General features: G+C 45.5%; 1 protein-coding gene across 1 annotated transcript in view; it reads left to right on the forward strand.

The window, feature by feature from the left end:
* Positions 1–4,625: 4,625 nt before the first annotated feature.
* The window catches only part of Tmem178 (transmembrane protein 178), a 57,185-nt gene continuing 46,953 nt past the window's right edge, over positions 4,626–14,857 (forward strand). The window contains exon 1 of the mRNA NM_026516.2: positions 4,626–5,082. Within this exon, the coding sequence (NP_080792.2) occupies positions 4,683–5,082 (400 nt within the window). The 5' untranslated portion in view covers positions 4,626–4,682. The remainder of the gene's footprint in view (positions 5,083–14,857) is intronic.

Below are 14,857 nucleotides of genomic sequence, written 5' to 3' on the forward strand. Positions count from 1 at the left end.
GTCAGTGAGATGAGAAACTTATCAGGCACCATCTATTTCAGGGTTTTCGTGGTATTTTGTGGTTTCAGGCATCTAGTCTGTGACAAAATGGCACTGTCAGGATGATTTTCCACATGTGTGGGATCCTGTGGAGCACCATGGTGTGGGTGCTGCTTCTAAAAATACACCCGTGGGGTTGCCCTAAACTCAGCTGACAGAAGAAATGACTTCTTTTCTTCCGAGGGCCTGAGATAGTGTTGATGCCACGCTTTTCAGAGTGGAAACTTCTGTCTCTAGACTAGGTTTTCCTCTGGGATGTTTTTTGTGCCCTTGTGACATCATTTGTCCAAGCTCTTCATTGCTTCTTACATTTCTGTTTTCTTCCTCTAGCAACCTAAAGCTTCGTAGGACATGCATAGAGCATGTTTCCTCCACGGTGGCAGAATCCAGTGAGGCCTAGCACCAAGACTTACATTGGAAGTGCTTAATATATCTTGAGTTAAAATAACATTGCTTCCAGAGAAAAACTTAGAGAAGATACCTCAAGTATTTTTAGAAACGACATATTGTAGATCAACAACATAATTGACTACATCCTTACATTAAGTACTGGAAAAAAAAATGTGTGATATTACCAGGAAAAAGAAAGCCTCACTTTTCATGAGTTAGTTCCTAGGTTTGGTTAAATAACATGGGCTTAGTCCACGTGTTCAAAATAAGGAAGGGTGGTACATGGAATCTTGGCACTATTACAGAAAGGCAAAGGTCTTTTAGAATATTTATGACCAGCAATGTTAACTTAGCATTGATGTATCAATAAATCATTGTCATAGCGCCATAGTTCTGGGATACATGGAGGTGTGTGAATGTGTGTGTGTGTGTGTGTGTGTGTGTGTGTGTTGTATAGGCCTTTCTATAAGGAAATATTTATGCAATGACTCTAATGATAAATATGATCAAAGTTTGGCACTCAGATATTATAGCGAATGTGTTTGAGGAGGGCAAAAGTGTTAAAATGGCCAACACATCAGTTGGGGCATTTAAATGCTATGGGAATACTTAACAGTAACAAAGAAGGCCCTAGGGAGATACAGTGAGTTATTTTCTCTATGCTAAAGAGTGGGGCATGTAAGGTGACAGGAGGAAAGGGACATTAAGAAGGATGCAGTGGCAACAGTATCTGTGGTGACTATAGGAAGAGCTGGTCCTGAAATCCTGGGGACCAAGGAGAGCACTGCCACCCCAGCACGGGCTACTGGAAAAGACCCAGAAGGACAGATATAAATGACACTTCAAAGGAAAAAGCCACATGATTTGCGAAATTCTGAAACACAGAGTATGAGTGGCTTATATGGCTTGTCAACAGGAGAGAAAAAGAGATTGGAGGCAGGGCAGACACAACGTAGGGAAAGACGAGCTTGAGGTTTGGACATGTTCAAATACAGTAACGTTCCCAGATGGAAATTCTCCAGATTTCTCCCTGTCCCTTCACAACAGGGCTGTTTAGTGAGGGATGCACTGGAGTGTTTGGTCTGGAGAGAGCAAAGACAAATTTTAGATGAGTGAAGCAAGCAACATTTGAAAATATTGAGGTCCTAGCCCTGCTAATTCTGAGCCATGTAAGAAGCCATTAGATTAGTCCGACTAGATGACTTAAAGACATGGAAAAGTATTTGTATTACAGTGTCCATAAACACTGAAATTTCCAAATGTACTAGATGGACATAAAACCAAAGAGTTATAACCTGAATGAGATGCTAGTATCGCTGATATTTTCCCTTGGCAAAACTGAATCTATCCTTGGAGAACTAAGTCAGATGCCTGTCCTCAGCCCACCTGAATTCCCGCTCCCCAGGCAGTCTGTCATTTACTGTTCATCTTCCCACAACACTCGGTTTATATTTCTGCCACAGCCCTTGCCTCTAGTTCTGTGCATGTTTTCCCCGCTTGCCACCAGACTGGGGACAGCATGAAGATGGGAAGTTTTCTCATCTCGGCATTCCTCACTCCTGAGCAGCTGGGGTTGGTGGGTGACAATTCATCACTGGAAATCTCCAACAGAGGAAGGCTGAAAACGTGGACGGACGAAGCGATGTGCAGTCGCTGTAGCAAAGCCAGTATACACATCACATGTCACTTTTCTCCGACGCCGATAATGCAGAACCAGCAGAGGCAGCACTCTCATTACACACTGCTGGCCCATATTTGTAATGTGTGACATTTTTTATGAAATACTGTCAAAGGCAATCCATCATTGAATAACCTTTAGATTATATGCTGAGGTTGATTTTAAACAGAGACGTAAATGAACTCCGAGGATGATGCTGGTTTTTAAGAAGGGTGTGATCAAAGAGTTCCACAAAGGCAGAACAAATGCCACGGTCTATAAGACACCATGTTCTATAGGCAGGACACTATGTTCTTTTAAGTCACATAGCAGTGACTGAGAAGATTTTCTGCTACCCTTTTTTCACTTGGGGACAGGGTTAGTGTGATGATAATCATGTGACTATGAAATGTGGCTGAGTATTTGTGCCTTGTAGTACATTGGGTGAGGACATGATAAAGGGGCGAAGACAACTAAACATGAAGCAGTCTCGGGGCTTGTAATAACTATCTTGAGAAATGCCATATGGTATATGTATATGTATATATGTGTATATGTATATATGTATATGTATATGACACAGGGCACTCTAAGTTAATTTCAGATGCCAGTTCGACTCACAGTTAAAGGGGCTCTGTATATCTGGAAAGATCTATAATCTTACACATATTATAGAATATAAATAAATGAAACCTTCTAAGTCCCATCATTTCTGTGTAAATCCTGAAAACGCTTCCTCTGCCGGGTTTAGTGCTTCCTGAGAAGGAAAAGCTGATTGTGAGAAGAACACTAAAATTGTAATTCTTTGTCTTCCTTAATTAGACCCAGAGCTCATCACAGTTCTTGCTGAAGCTGTGAGGAAAAATCCAAGCAATAATTCACATTGTCAGGTCAGCAGACACGGGCATGGGGGTCTGATAGGACCAAGATTTGCTTAAGGGATCTTTCTGTGAAGTGAACAGCTAAGAAGAGGTACATGCTCTTCCACAGGAAAAAAAAAATCCCTGAAGACGTGGAGCCCAAGCAGCAATGAACATGGATCGCAGCAGCATCTCGTGTCACCGTTACAGATGCCATTCCATAGGAGGCAGATCAACCACCTCTATACCAACGGACGTGGGGCACTAATTAATAAGTCCCATTAAAGCACGGAGTAATGACATTTAGCATCTAATGAATGCCTCATAATCTCTTCAGTCATTAATATTTCATAGTGTCAGAGCATAAGGATAGCCGTCCTGGACTGGTACAGCATGGTTTTCTGCCTCTGACATGGCCCCAAGGGTGTAGGTGGGACCAGGGTATGGCACCTTGCCATGCAGAATATACATGCGCATCATTCACTCTGTACTTTGGTCCCAAGGATTCCTCTTTTAGAAAGATCCTGCCTGCCATTTTTAGAGTGAACATCTGTGACTCCAGAAAAGCCCTGGAAAAGCAGAAAGCCTCAGATGTTGACCGGTGTAGAGCACTGGTTTGTTGTTGACCCTCGATGACCACCAGGAAAAAAAAAAACTAGTACAGGAGAAAATCATTACTTTGATTTATCACTGGTGGGCTTGCTTTATTCAAAGGCAATAATCACTTGGCAGAGCAGGTGCCACTGCAAGGCCGTATTGATCCAGGAGACGGTCAGTCACTCAGGCGTAGAGATAGCCCAAGAAAAAGAAGTCCATCTCAGAACAGGCAGGAATGAAGTGGGCGGCTATTATCTCTGACTGTGGTTCTGTGGCTCCAGGGACACTGGGCATCTTCTTGCAGAAGCAGGGCTGGAGCAGAGAGAAGGGTTCCAGGCTGCCAGGAGCCCGAGAGAGGGAAGCAGGGCTATTGAGCTAGCTGCCAAGGTCTCTGAGATTGGATCCTTCGGAAGTCTAGAAAAGAGGCTGGCTGCTCTAGATCAAGAGTCTAAAGAGTCAAAACCACACGCGTTCAAGGATGGGATTTGCTCCTGGGAGCAAAACAGAGACAGTGATCAAAATCAACTTGGACAAGAGACAAAGATCCAGCCTGATGTTGGTGGATGTCTTGTAAGGTCGTGGGAGGGACAGAGGATCGGAGGTGGTGTGTGCAGGGGTAGGTGCAGAGAGGGTTGGAATCCAAGGCAGGTATATAAAGGCAGAAGGAGCCAGGGACACAAAGGCCCTCCCGAGTGGGGAAAGAGCGTCTGGAAGAGTTGAAGAAAAGTAAAGGGAAAGTAGGGACGGGGTTAAGAGGAGAAAGGAGGATAGAGAGCAAAGGGAGGATGGAGAGCAGAGGTGAAGGCAGGGAGAGGGGGCTGGAGAGAGGGGGCTGACCGCGGGAGCTGGAAGCAGGGAGAGGGACGAGGGGCGTGATCGGCCGGGGTAGCGGGTGGGTGGGTTGTGGAGTGCGGGGAGCCGGCTTAGGGGGAGGGCCGCGGGAAAGTGAGAGCGCGGGAGGGCGCGGGGCCGGGCGGGAGGAGGCTCCCGCGGGGGAGAGAGGCGGGCGGGCGGCCGTGGGAGGGAGAGTGCGGGGCAGGTGGCAGGGAGGGAGGGCGCTCGGCGGAGCGCCGAGGCCAAGTGCATTGTGTCTGGCGGCGGCGGCGAGCCCACCGGCGGCGGCTGCTGGCCGGGAAGCCATGGAGCCACGGGCGCTCGTCACGGCGCTAAGCCTCGGCCTCAGCCTTTGCTCCCTGGGGCTGCTCGTCACGGCCATCTTCACCGACCACTGGTACGAGACCGACCCCCGGCGCCACAAGGAGAGCTGCGAGCGCAGCCGCGCGGGCGCCGACCCCCCGGATCAGAAGAACCGCCTGATGCCGCTGTCGCACCTGCCGCTGCGGGACTCGCCTCCCCTGGGGCGCCGGCTGCTCCCCGGCGGCCCCGGGCGCTCAGACCCTGAGTCCTGGCGCTCGCTTCTGGGGCTTGGCGGGTTGGACGCTGAGTGTGGCCGGCCACTGTTCGCCACCTACTCGGGCCTCTGGAGGAAGTGCTACTTTCTGGGCATCGACCGGGACATCGACACCCTCATCCTGAAAGGTGAGCGGCGGGCGCGCCCCGCGTCTCTACGTCCGCGCGCGGAGCTCAGCCCGGGCATCCCAGGGGCGCGCGGGTCCCCGCGGTCGCCTCTCCAGTCGCTGCGCTCCGTTGCCCCGCGCATTTTTCACCCTTCCAGATTGCTTCCCTGCTTTCCTTCCCCAGCTACTCTTCTTTCTCCCTTTCCTTGCTCCTTCATCCTACCCTTCTTTTACCATTTTCCTGGACTCCGTTTTACCCCTCACACTGTCTCTTTATCTTCCCTAAGACTCTCTCCTCTGGTCCTTCTCTGTCTGTGCCTGGCTGACTCGGGGTGTAGATATGGATTTTCTTGACAGTGTTCCCAGGGAGGGTGACAGCCACAAAGACTGATCTTTCTCAACTGGGTTCCTTTCCTCAACTTGCATTTTCCTTTGAGACGTGCCCTTTGGAAGAGACAAGGTGTAAACCTCAGAACAAGGAAAGAGGGCTTTCTCATGGATTGAGCTCGCTGGTATACCATTAAATCGAGGTGGCATTCCAGCCTGGAATGGGGAGCGAAGGTCTGTCCTCCAAACACTCCAAGTTCAGGATCTGTTTGAATTGGACTTCGTATTCCCTAATTCACTAGTAAAGGCAGCTAAAGGGATCTAAGACACCGGCTTTACTCATTATTCAACCTTCCAGATGACCACCCTCCTCAGGGTCTAGGAAGCAGCTGAGGAGAGCCAAGGGCCAAGTCCTTGAAAGTAGACTTGCGCTCAGAGATTCTACCTGCCACGCTCTTATGGTTGTGACACTTTGTAGGTTGTCTTTATTGTTTTGTTATTGGGCTTTGCGTTGGTACAGCATCATTTTGCTCTTCTGGAATCTATGCAACACCTATCTTATGTATGGAATCAGGTAGTTTGAATATTTTCTTTGTAATCCTCTCTTGTGGTGATTCCTTTAACTTCTAAAGATCAAACCTTAGTAGAATTTTTTGTCCCCTGAGAGAAAAACAAATAAATAAACTTCTTTTCCTTGGACTCACTGTTCCCAAAAGGAAGTACGAGGTCAGTCCATTTGAAAATATTTAGAAGCAAGTGAACAGATGTAAATTGAATTACAGCCTGCCATGGAACTACCGAGAAAGGAGGGGGTTAATACTGGCCTTCCCCATCTTGTTCTTTGGCATAGTCTTCATTTCTCAAACATGTCAATTTCCTCCTTCCCATGGCTAGCCCAGCTGGGGACTGCCATCCAAATCTGTCTGTATATGGAAGGACTCCAGCAATTTGGGGGTGGGGTGGGGTGGGGCAATCGGATACAGTAATCTTCCTTTGGGAAGTAAACCTTTTTCTTTTCTGTTCCAACTTGCATCCAAATCTGATTTCTCCTCATGAAGACACTGCATAATTAATCCTGATAGTAGCGTAATACAGGAACAAACTGTAAAAGCTGACTGTGGAGGCTCAGTTATGGAATGCTCATTTAGGCAGGACAATTTTGAAAGTAAGCAGTGTAGTCTGTCTTTGGAAATAGCAGAATTGCATTTTTCACACACACACACACACACACACACACACACACACACACACACACACATTCCCCTGTGCTTAGAGTATTTCACTGCATGCAATTTGGATAGAGTGTAGTGTCTGAAACAGTAGAGCAGAGTCTAAGCCCACAGCAGGAGAACTCCCACAGGGATACTCCAGGATACTTATGGAAATGTGCTGGCTAGCTGAGGTGTCCAGAATCAAATGATCGTAGGAGATGAAGAATGTTATCAGAGGTCAATGAATCCAACCTTTCAATCCACTGTTCTAACCCTGCTACAGTTTCTGACAGATGGCCACCCAATACAGAACTCATATGCTATTTAGATGAATTACATTGTTCTGGTCATGAATACATCTTTTAGATGAAAAAAAAATTACCTCACATATATACTATTGATAGTTGCTAGCTCATCCTTTGTGGAGAACACTGGGGGTTTCTGGCCTGACAGAAGGTAGGGGTGGCTACAATCGTTCATACTTACTTGGTTTTGTTGTCTCTTGTCTGTGAGGGTTGACTATTCTTTGGGGAACTTGCTAGATCTGAGATGTATCGTTGTTTTAAGAACAACAACATGATTTTAGCTTCCTGGGAAGCTAGTGAGCTGATACTGTTAGAAAATGAGGAGCTTAGACCAAAGGATGACGCCTGTCATTCCGGGATTCTGATTTGTTGTTGGTTGTTGGGGAGAAGATGAGAAGCGCCTCTGGTACTAACAACAGCAGTTTGCTACTGACCCACGTTAGGCTGGACGAGTAACTCTTTGGGTCTGTTTCACCTCTGGGAAATGCATGGACATGGAAATTTCATTAAAATTCTGATTCTGTGAATAATATGGAAAAGCCAAACCGTACATATCTACCTGTCTCCAGCAGGTGACTTCGTGCATCTATATTAGGAAACATGGTTAGCGTTGTTTTGGCACCTGACACCAAATAGCTCTGGTCTGAATGTCCTAGCATAAAACACTAGAAACTGTCATCATGTGCACCTCAAACATCTGTTTAACTGGAGGCTCAAGGTCTACTTTCTACTTTCCTCTCTGAATTACCTTTTGAGTCTTATAATCCCTTAGAAATTTTAATTATTGACAAGTTGACTCAGATGGGAGATTAGACAGGGGTCAGAATGTGGGTTATATAAACTTTGTGGTAGGTTTAGTGAACTTTTTCTTTTTCATGTTTAGTGAACTTTTGAGCCAAAAATAAGCCGAGCTTTTCAATCTGTGGACACAGAGGACAAAGGTGGGATGTGGATAAAGGCTGCAGAGAGAGCAGCACAGGAAATGTTTTTCCACCTAAGCGTTAGGGCAGCCTATTCCTGGAGACTCAGGATTGCCCAGGATTGAGAGATGAACCACACAAGACGGAGTGGTTTGGAAATGATGGATGTAGATTCTATAATATTAATCTATCCAAGAGAAATCAGACAAACAGAAAAACATCCATCTCAATGATACAGAGATTTGGGATAAGCATCAAATTGTGGGGTTTTTTGTTTGTTTTTGGTTTTAATTTTGTTTGTTTGGTTTGGTTTTTTGCCCCCTTTTATGATTCAAGTTCACATTTCTCTAGTTTATTCTTTAGACAGTTTAGGTTGGACCTCCAAGCAGAAGCTTCAACAAGAATGGTTGATTTCTTTTCCTCTATTCTTCTTTCCCTCCCTCCCTCCCTCCCTCCCTCCCTCCCTCCCTCCCTCCCTCCCTCCCTCCCTCCCTCTCTCCCTTTCTTTTAGATATGAGGTTGTATATATCCCAGGCTGGCCACCAACTCATTAAGTGGCAGACAATGACCTTGAACTTCTGCCTTGGATCTTTCAGGCTTCACCTCCCAGATGCTGGGATTACACGTGTGCAGCTGGTTTATGCAGGTGCTGGGGATCAAATCCAGGGCATGCTGGACAAGTGTTCTATTAGCTAAACTCCATGCCCAGCCTGAGGGAAAGTTATTGATAAGCGTTTTAAGGACCAAGACTATAACCCTGTGCTGCTTTTGCTGGCCCACAGTGAACTACACCCCAACACTTGGAACAGTGTTTGTTTAGCATCAAGCTCTCCCTGTCTGAACAGTCTCTGTCTCACCATCTTGCTCACATGGCACGGTACTCATTCTTTTCTTGCTGTGACAAAATACCCGAGAAAACCAACTTACTTTTGGAGCGTGTCTTAGGCTCATACTTTCTGTCCATAGTTGGTTGTTCTGTTGCATGTAGTGACTCAGGAAAGCAGGCCCAGCATGGTGGAAAGCTGTTCACCTCGAGGGGGCCAGGAAGCTGAGAGTAAGAGGAGGACTCCGGGAAGGGTACGGCCTTTCAAAGCACAGGAGACTACACCCTGGTTGATTCAATCCCTCCAACCTTCTCGAAACAATACCCTCAAGTTTTGACTCTATCAGTGATCCAGTCAGTTCCCCAGATGTGCATCTCTGAACATTGCATTAAGCACATGGATTTATTTTAGTGGTGGGATGGGAGGGGGCAGGATTCATGTTTAAATATAATTCCAGTATAATAGGAAATCATCAAATATTTTAAAAAGAGTCTACACTATACCTCTTTAATTTACTTTCCAATCCAATTAAAAACAAAAGCTTATATGTGGAAGGTAGAGTTAGAAGATTTTTGGAATGTATTGAGGGTTCTTTTATGTCTTATTCTAAGTTATTTTTTGCCGTGCGTTCTTGTGGCTCTGGCTTTTTCAAAAGATCATTTTATGTGTATGGGTGTTTTGCCTGTATATATGTCTGTATAGAGTGTGCATAGCTGTGAGGGGGAGAGGGCAGAAGAGGGATTGGATCCCCTGGAACTAGAGCCATTGTATAGGTGCTTGGAATTCGAACCCTGGCTCTCTGGAAAAGCAGCCAGTGCTCTTAACTACTGAGCGGTATCTCCATCTGGTCACTGCTTTTTTGGCTCCAAGAAAGCTTTCTCGGTCAAAGGACTAGCTCTGAGAATATGCAAATCAATCACTTCTGCCTCATCAAATGAGAGGTGTGGGATAGTTGAGCAAGCCAAGTAGGCACTTGAACAGAATAGACTTAATGCTCCGGCCATCAGGCTCCTCTGTGCTGCTGGGCGTGCAGGAGGTTTGAATGAAAGAAGCCTTTTGGTCACAACATCAAAGAAAGGTTAGGCCAGCGGACTTGACACGGTCTATGTAAGGTCTCAGAAAATAGAAAGTGACCCAAAGCTAGATTCTACATTCATTTGGTCATCATCCATTTATTTACTCAAGAAATGGACGGTGAAGTGTCAGGCATGGTCTCGACGTAGAAGACATGGTGAGAAGTGCACACCCTGGACAAATCCCTCCCTTCTTAAGCGTGCATTTCATAGAGCAGGGTTTGTATTTTCCAGTGGGTTACACAGAAGCTACTCTTAGTAGGTGGGGGAAGATTACCTGACTAACGTGGAGAGCACTTGGGGAGAGCTGATAGCGCTAGTGAGGAAATGACAGCGAATACAGTGTGGTGTGATGGAGCGTCAAGCCCTGTGGGCACTGGGTGACATCCTGTCCAAGTGCCTGGCAAGCTAGAAGGGCCATGGGAGGCGGGTCCTTCGGAAATGGTTTCCTTGCTTTCTTCCAGCGCCCGGGAGCATTTACTTTAATAAATAAATAAATAAATACTGGTGAGACCTGTGGCTACATGATGTAGAACTTCAGAGACATCGGGTGTGAATTGGAGATAGTCCTGGGACTCTATTGGAAGTCCTAGCTATTTTATTAGCGCTAATGTAAAATTGTTTTCATTACAAGTTCTTATTAAGAGCAATTAACATTACTTTTCAGCTATATGCACTTTGAGCACGCAAATCAAATTTAAGTCTTGTATTCTGCCTACAATAAACAAAATGAAATTTAAAGTAGTATGTGGCTTTTATGAAATTAAAAATGACAGGATTTCAGAGCTGTGAAGATTATGACTGTGTGTATGTAACATTAACTTGTGAAAATGGATGGAGATTGAATTGAGACCTGAAGTAGAAATATATCCTAATGGTCTTTGAAGCAGTCTAATGAGATAAACAGAGATGTCACAGACAGTGAGTGGTACATAAATACTCTGTCATTTTGCTCTCTGTATGAAAAGGGGAGAGAGAGAGAGAGAGAGAGAAAGATCTGGAAGGAATTTACTAGGCCTGTTCTGCTTTGTGCTGATGATTTATCTGCTCCTCCTGTTGCTTATTCACCACAAAATTAATAGTCTGTACAGGACCCACCAAGTTCTACCTGACACGGAAGTAGATTGATGATTTTCTTCAGCTCATTTGTAGACCAAAGAATCATTTGTGTGGGAATAATTATCTACTAAGGGCAGATCTATCTAGGGAAGCTGAAAGGCCAGCATCCTTCCTCCTTGGCCCAGGAGGGTGCAGATTGTTGCAGACCTTGCCTTCGACACTGCTGCCACGGGCATGCCTCCGTTTTAGGGAGTCTACGGTTGTGATAAAGAGTGGTCAGGAGCACCTGCTGCTCTTTCCGAGGACTCAAATTCATTTTCCAGCACCCATGCCAGGTAGCTTGCAGCCTTGTATATCTATAGCTCCAAAGGAAGTGGTGTGTGTGTGTGTGTGTGTGTGTGTGTGTGTGTGTGTGTGTAAAACTCCAGTTTCAGGGGATCCATCACCCCCTGGCCTCTGAAGGCACCTGTACTCATGTACATGGTGCACATAAACTCTCTCTCTCTCTCTCTCTCTCTCTCTCTCTCTCTTTCTCCTTATGTCTCCAGACAAGTGGTGTCTGGGATGTTTTTGAGAATGTACTACTCTGACACTCATCTAGACATAATTTTTCTTCTTCATTGGAAATTGTGTGCAAGGGCTGTGTTAGTACGTGCATGATAAAGCAAAGACAAAAGCATTTTTTTGGGGGGGACGGTATTAAAATAGGATAAGTAGACATTTTGCTTGAGCACCCTATGCCTCCCCACAAACACGCTTCTCCTTATGCTTATTAGCTAGGCTACTCCTCTCTCCTGGGCTACTCCTCTCTCCTGGGCTACTCCTCTCTCCTGGGCTACTCCTCTCTCCTGGGCAGAGGAAGGAGAGGTTTGCTTACTGTGGCTGAAATGTACTCGTGCTCTCCCCAGTGTTCTGCTATAGCACACACATTTATCTTGTGCAGAGGAGAGGGGATGCATTTTATTTCCACATCAATTCTGACATTAGGCACAGTATTAAATGAGCCCTTTTGATTAAACAACTGCTACTTCATCCTGCCCAACTCTTAATGACTAGATTTGTAGTTTCGTCTTGTCCCATGGCGTGTGGAGGCTGAGCATGCCCCAGTGCGATCTTTTGTTTGAACACATTCTGTCACCAGCACACATGAAGGTTATCTGGAACAGGAATTAAGTTCTTGTTACTCTGTCATCGAAAGAAGTGACGTGTTCCATTCTTGTCTGTTTGTACCCCAGCAATATCTTTGAAAAGTCATTTAGAAACATAAGCGTCAACGGTGCTTGAAGTGGCTTGTGATCAAACTTTCCAGAACCAGTGACATTTTCATTTACTATGTCCCGTGGATAACATTTAGCAATGGCCTTGAGGGGGGAAATGAAAACTTTTTTATTTATTTTTATTTTTATTATTTTTTTTTGCCATGTCATAGAAAGTTCACATCCAATTACACCCGAGTTGCTATGGTGTTTTTTTTTCCCTCCCCCTTAGCTACTGATTTTTCTTCTTCAGAGCTAGAAAAAAGCCCTCCAAGTCCATCAGGCAGACTGCTCCTAATTGCCAGTGTTCTTGATTGCTGTGCGACATCAGCTTTTGTGAGAGGAGCATCTGGGATGACAAAGACTCCCTGTGTCACTGCTAATCAGGAGGTCCCAACGAGTGGCAACATTGATGGGATGGAGGCAGGTCTCAGGGCTTTCCCAACAGGACCAAGAACAGACTCCATTCCATCATTGTGAACACCCGCAGTGCCCCAGACTCCAGCTTATCAGCCTGTAATGACCGACTGTCAGATTCTCATCGCAGATTGCGCATACTGGGACCTCTGCCAAGCAAGCTGTCACCTCAGATCATCTGTGCCCTCGATTCCCCAGCCCACCTTTCTTTTGTCTGTCTTGTCTTCCAGAAAAAGTCCACTGTCTTTCTGTGAGTCTAACGTGTGTGGATACCTGTGGTCTATTTTCTTCTATGGCTTGTTGGTTTCCAAGAATGACAGCATCCAGACTTTGTTGGACTGTCTTCTCCATATCTCACCCACTTCCAACAACAGCAACTGGTGGGATGGGAGGGGAAATTGAAAACAAACCAACTGAAAGATTGGCAGATAATACAAATAGCAAATATGTCTCCTTCAAAGCAAATATTAGCTCATTATTTTGATGACAAAGATAAGATAATTTTTAACCATGTTAAAGCCTTAGGCTTCAAGATATTTGCTTTTATTCCAGTGTGTGTGTGTGTGTGTGTGCATATAAGTGTTTATGTACATCATGTGCGCCAGTACAGGTACCATTAGAGGCCAGAGGGTGTTGGAGCCCCTGAAACTGGAATTACAGGAGGTTGTGGCAACTGAGCCTAGGTCTTCTACAAGAGAGCATTTACACGCTTTTAACCACTGAGCCATCCCTACAGCCCGAGTTATTATCTTAAAAAAAAAAACAAAAAAAAACAAGTATTGATATTATCTATAGCTGAGCATAGCTTTTGGTAGAGTTTTCAAAAATCAAAATAAAGGCACAGTGACTAGAGAACAGACTTTATCTTCCAAAGCTGCTAAAATTGATAACGTTTGTTTGCTGGCTTGCTCATGGGGTTTCCCTGTGGTTAAAAGTGATTGCGGTAATTAATCTGCTTTATTGCAAATTTTAACTAAGAGGATGTAAGTGAGCTTCTTGGGGTGTGAGCCTTGGCAGTAGTGTGGCAGGAGTGTTTGCTTGCAGTTCAGTGCAAGGATGTTCAGGCTGCATTTGTCTTTCCTGCAACTCAGGCCTGATCAGCTGACTGTAGCCCAAGCAATCATGTCTCCAGAGGACGCCATCAGGGAGCGCAGCAGCAGTGGAAAGAAGAAGAATGGGCCCCGTGATTTACTTTCTCCTTTCTTGAATTACAGAGGATAAAGTGAATTACTTACTGGGTGTTCCCCCCTCCCCCCAGCTTGAATTTTTTTAAAAAATATTTTGTTCATAGGTTAAAATAAGAAATCAATCAACTCTCCCTCCCCCTTCAGAATCGGAAGGACTTCTGTTTCTTTTGGTCCCTCCAAGGTTCCTGACATATTTCAGCCAGAAACAGATTCCTGAAATTCTTGAAGTGGCAAATTATGTCTGTTCAGATGATTCTAGAAGGCTTGGTTGTCTTTATCACGCCACACTCACCTGAAAATCAGCAACGATGCTTGCGTCTGCCTGGTGTACTTAGGATGTCGCTTTAGCAATCATAGAATGAGTTGAGTGGGAAATCAGGATGGGGTGGGGCATGATTCATTGCAGTACATTTTAAGGAACTTTAAATTTGGTGTGGGAAATGTAAGTATTTGCCTCATTCAACAGTTAATAGATATTACCCTTAGAAAAACCTATTTTTAAAAAAGTGGTTTCTTAGTCAAAAATAAATGCCAAATGTGGTATGGTAGTTTCTGTGTTAACAGAGCTGCCATCTTTATCATAGCCACAGAAATGGACAAGGGCTTCTTAGTAAGGATTAATTTCTTGTAGAAAGCTACTTACCATGATCCTTTGATTATAGTGTTTTTCAGTCTGAGCACTGTGGAAATGCTATTCATGAGGTTATTGAGGAAAAGAAGGCACAAAGTTTATCACTTATCATATGATGGAGAAGTTACAGACCAGGTCATCTGAGCAACAATTTGACCCTTGATAAATTTCCAGAGGCAGAGGCAGAGAGGCAGAGAGGCAGAGAGGCAGAGAGGCAGAGAGAGAGGCAGAGAGAGAGGCAGAGAGAGAGGCAGAGAGAGAGGCAGAGAGAGAGGCAGAGAGAGAGAGAGAGGCAGAGAGAGAGGCAGAGAGAGAGGCAGAGAGAGAGGCAGAGAGAGAGGCAGAGAGAGAGGCAGAGAGAGAGAGGCAGAGAGAGAGGCAGAGAGAGAGGCAGAGAGAGAGGCAGAGAGGCAGAGAGGCAGAGAGGCAGAGAGGCAGAGAGGCAGAGAGGCAGAGAGGCAGAGAGGCAGAGAGGCAGAGAGGCAGAGAGGCAGAGAGGCAGAGAGGCAGAGAGGCAGAGAGAGAGGCAGAGAGAGAGGCAGAGAGAGAGGCAGAGAGAGAGGCAGAGAGAGAGGCAGAGAGGCAGA

Source organism: Mus musculus, chromosome 17 (assembly GCF_000001635.26).
Source record: "Mus musculus strain C57BL/6J chromosome 17, GRCm38.p6 C57BL/6J".
Taxonomy (NCBI): domain Eukaryota; kingdom Metazoa; phylum Chordata; class Mammalia; order Rodentia; family Muridae; genus Mus; species Mus musculus.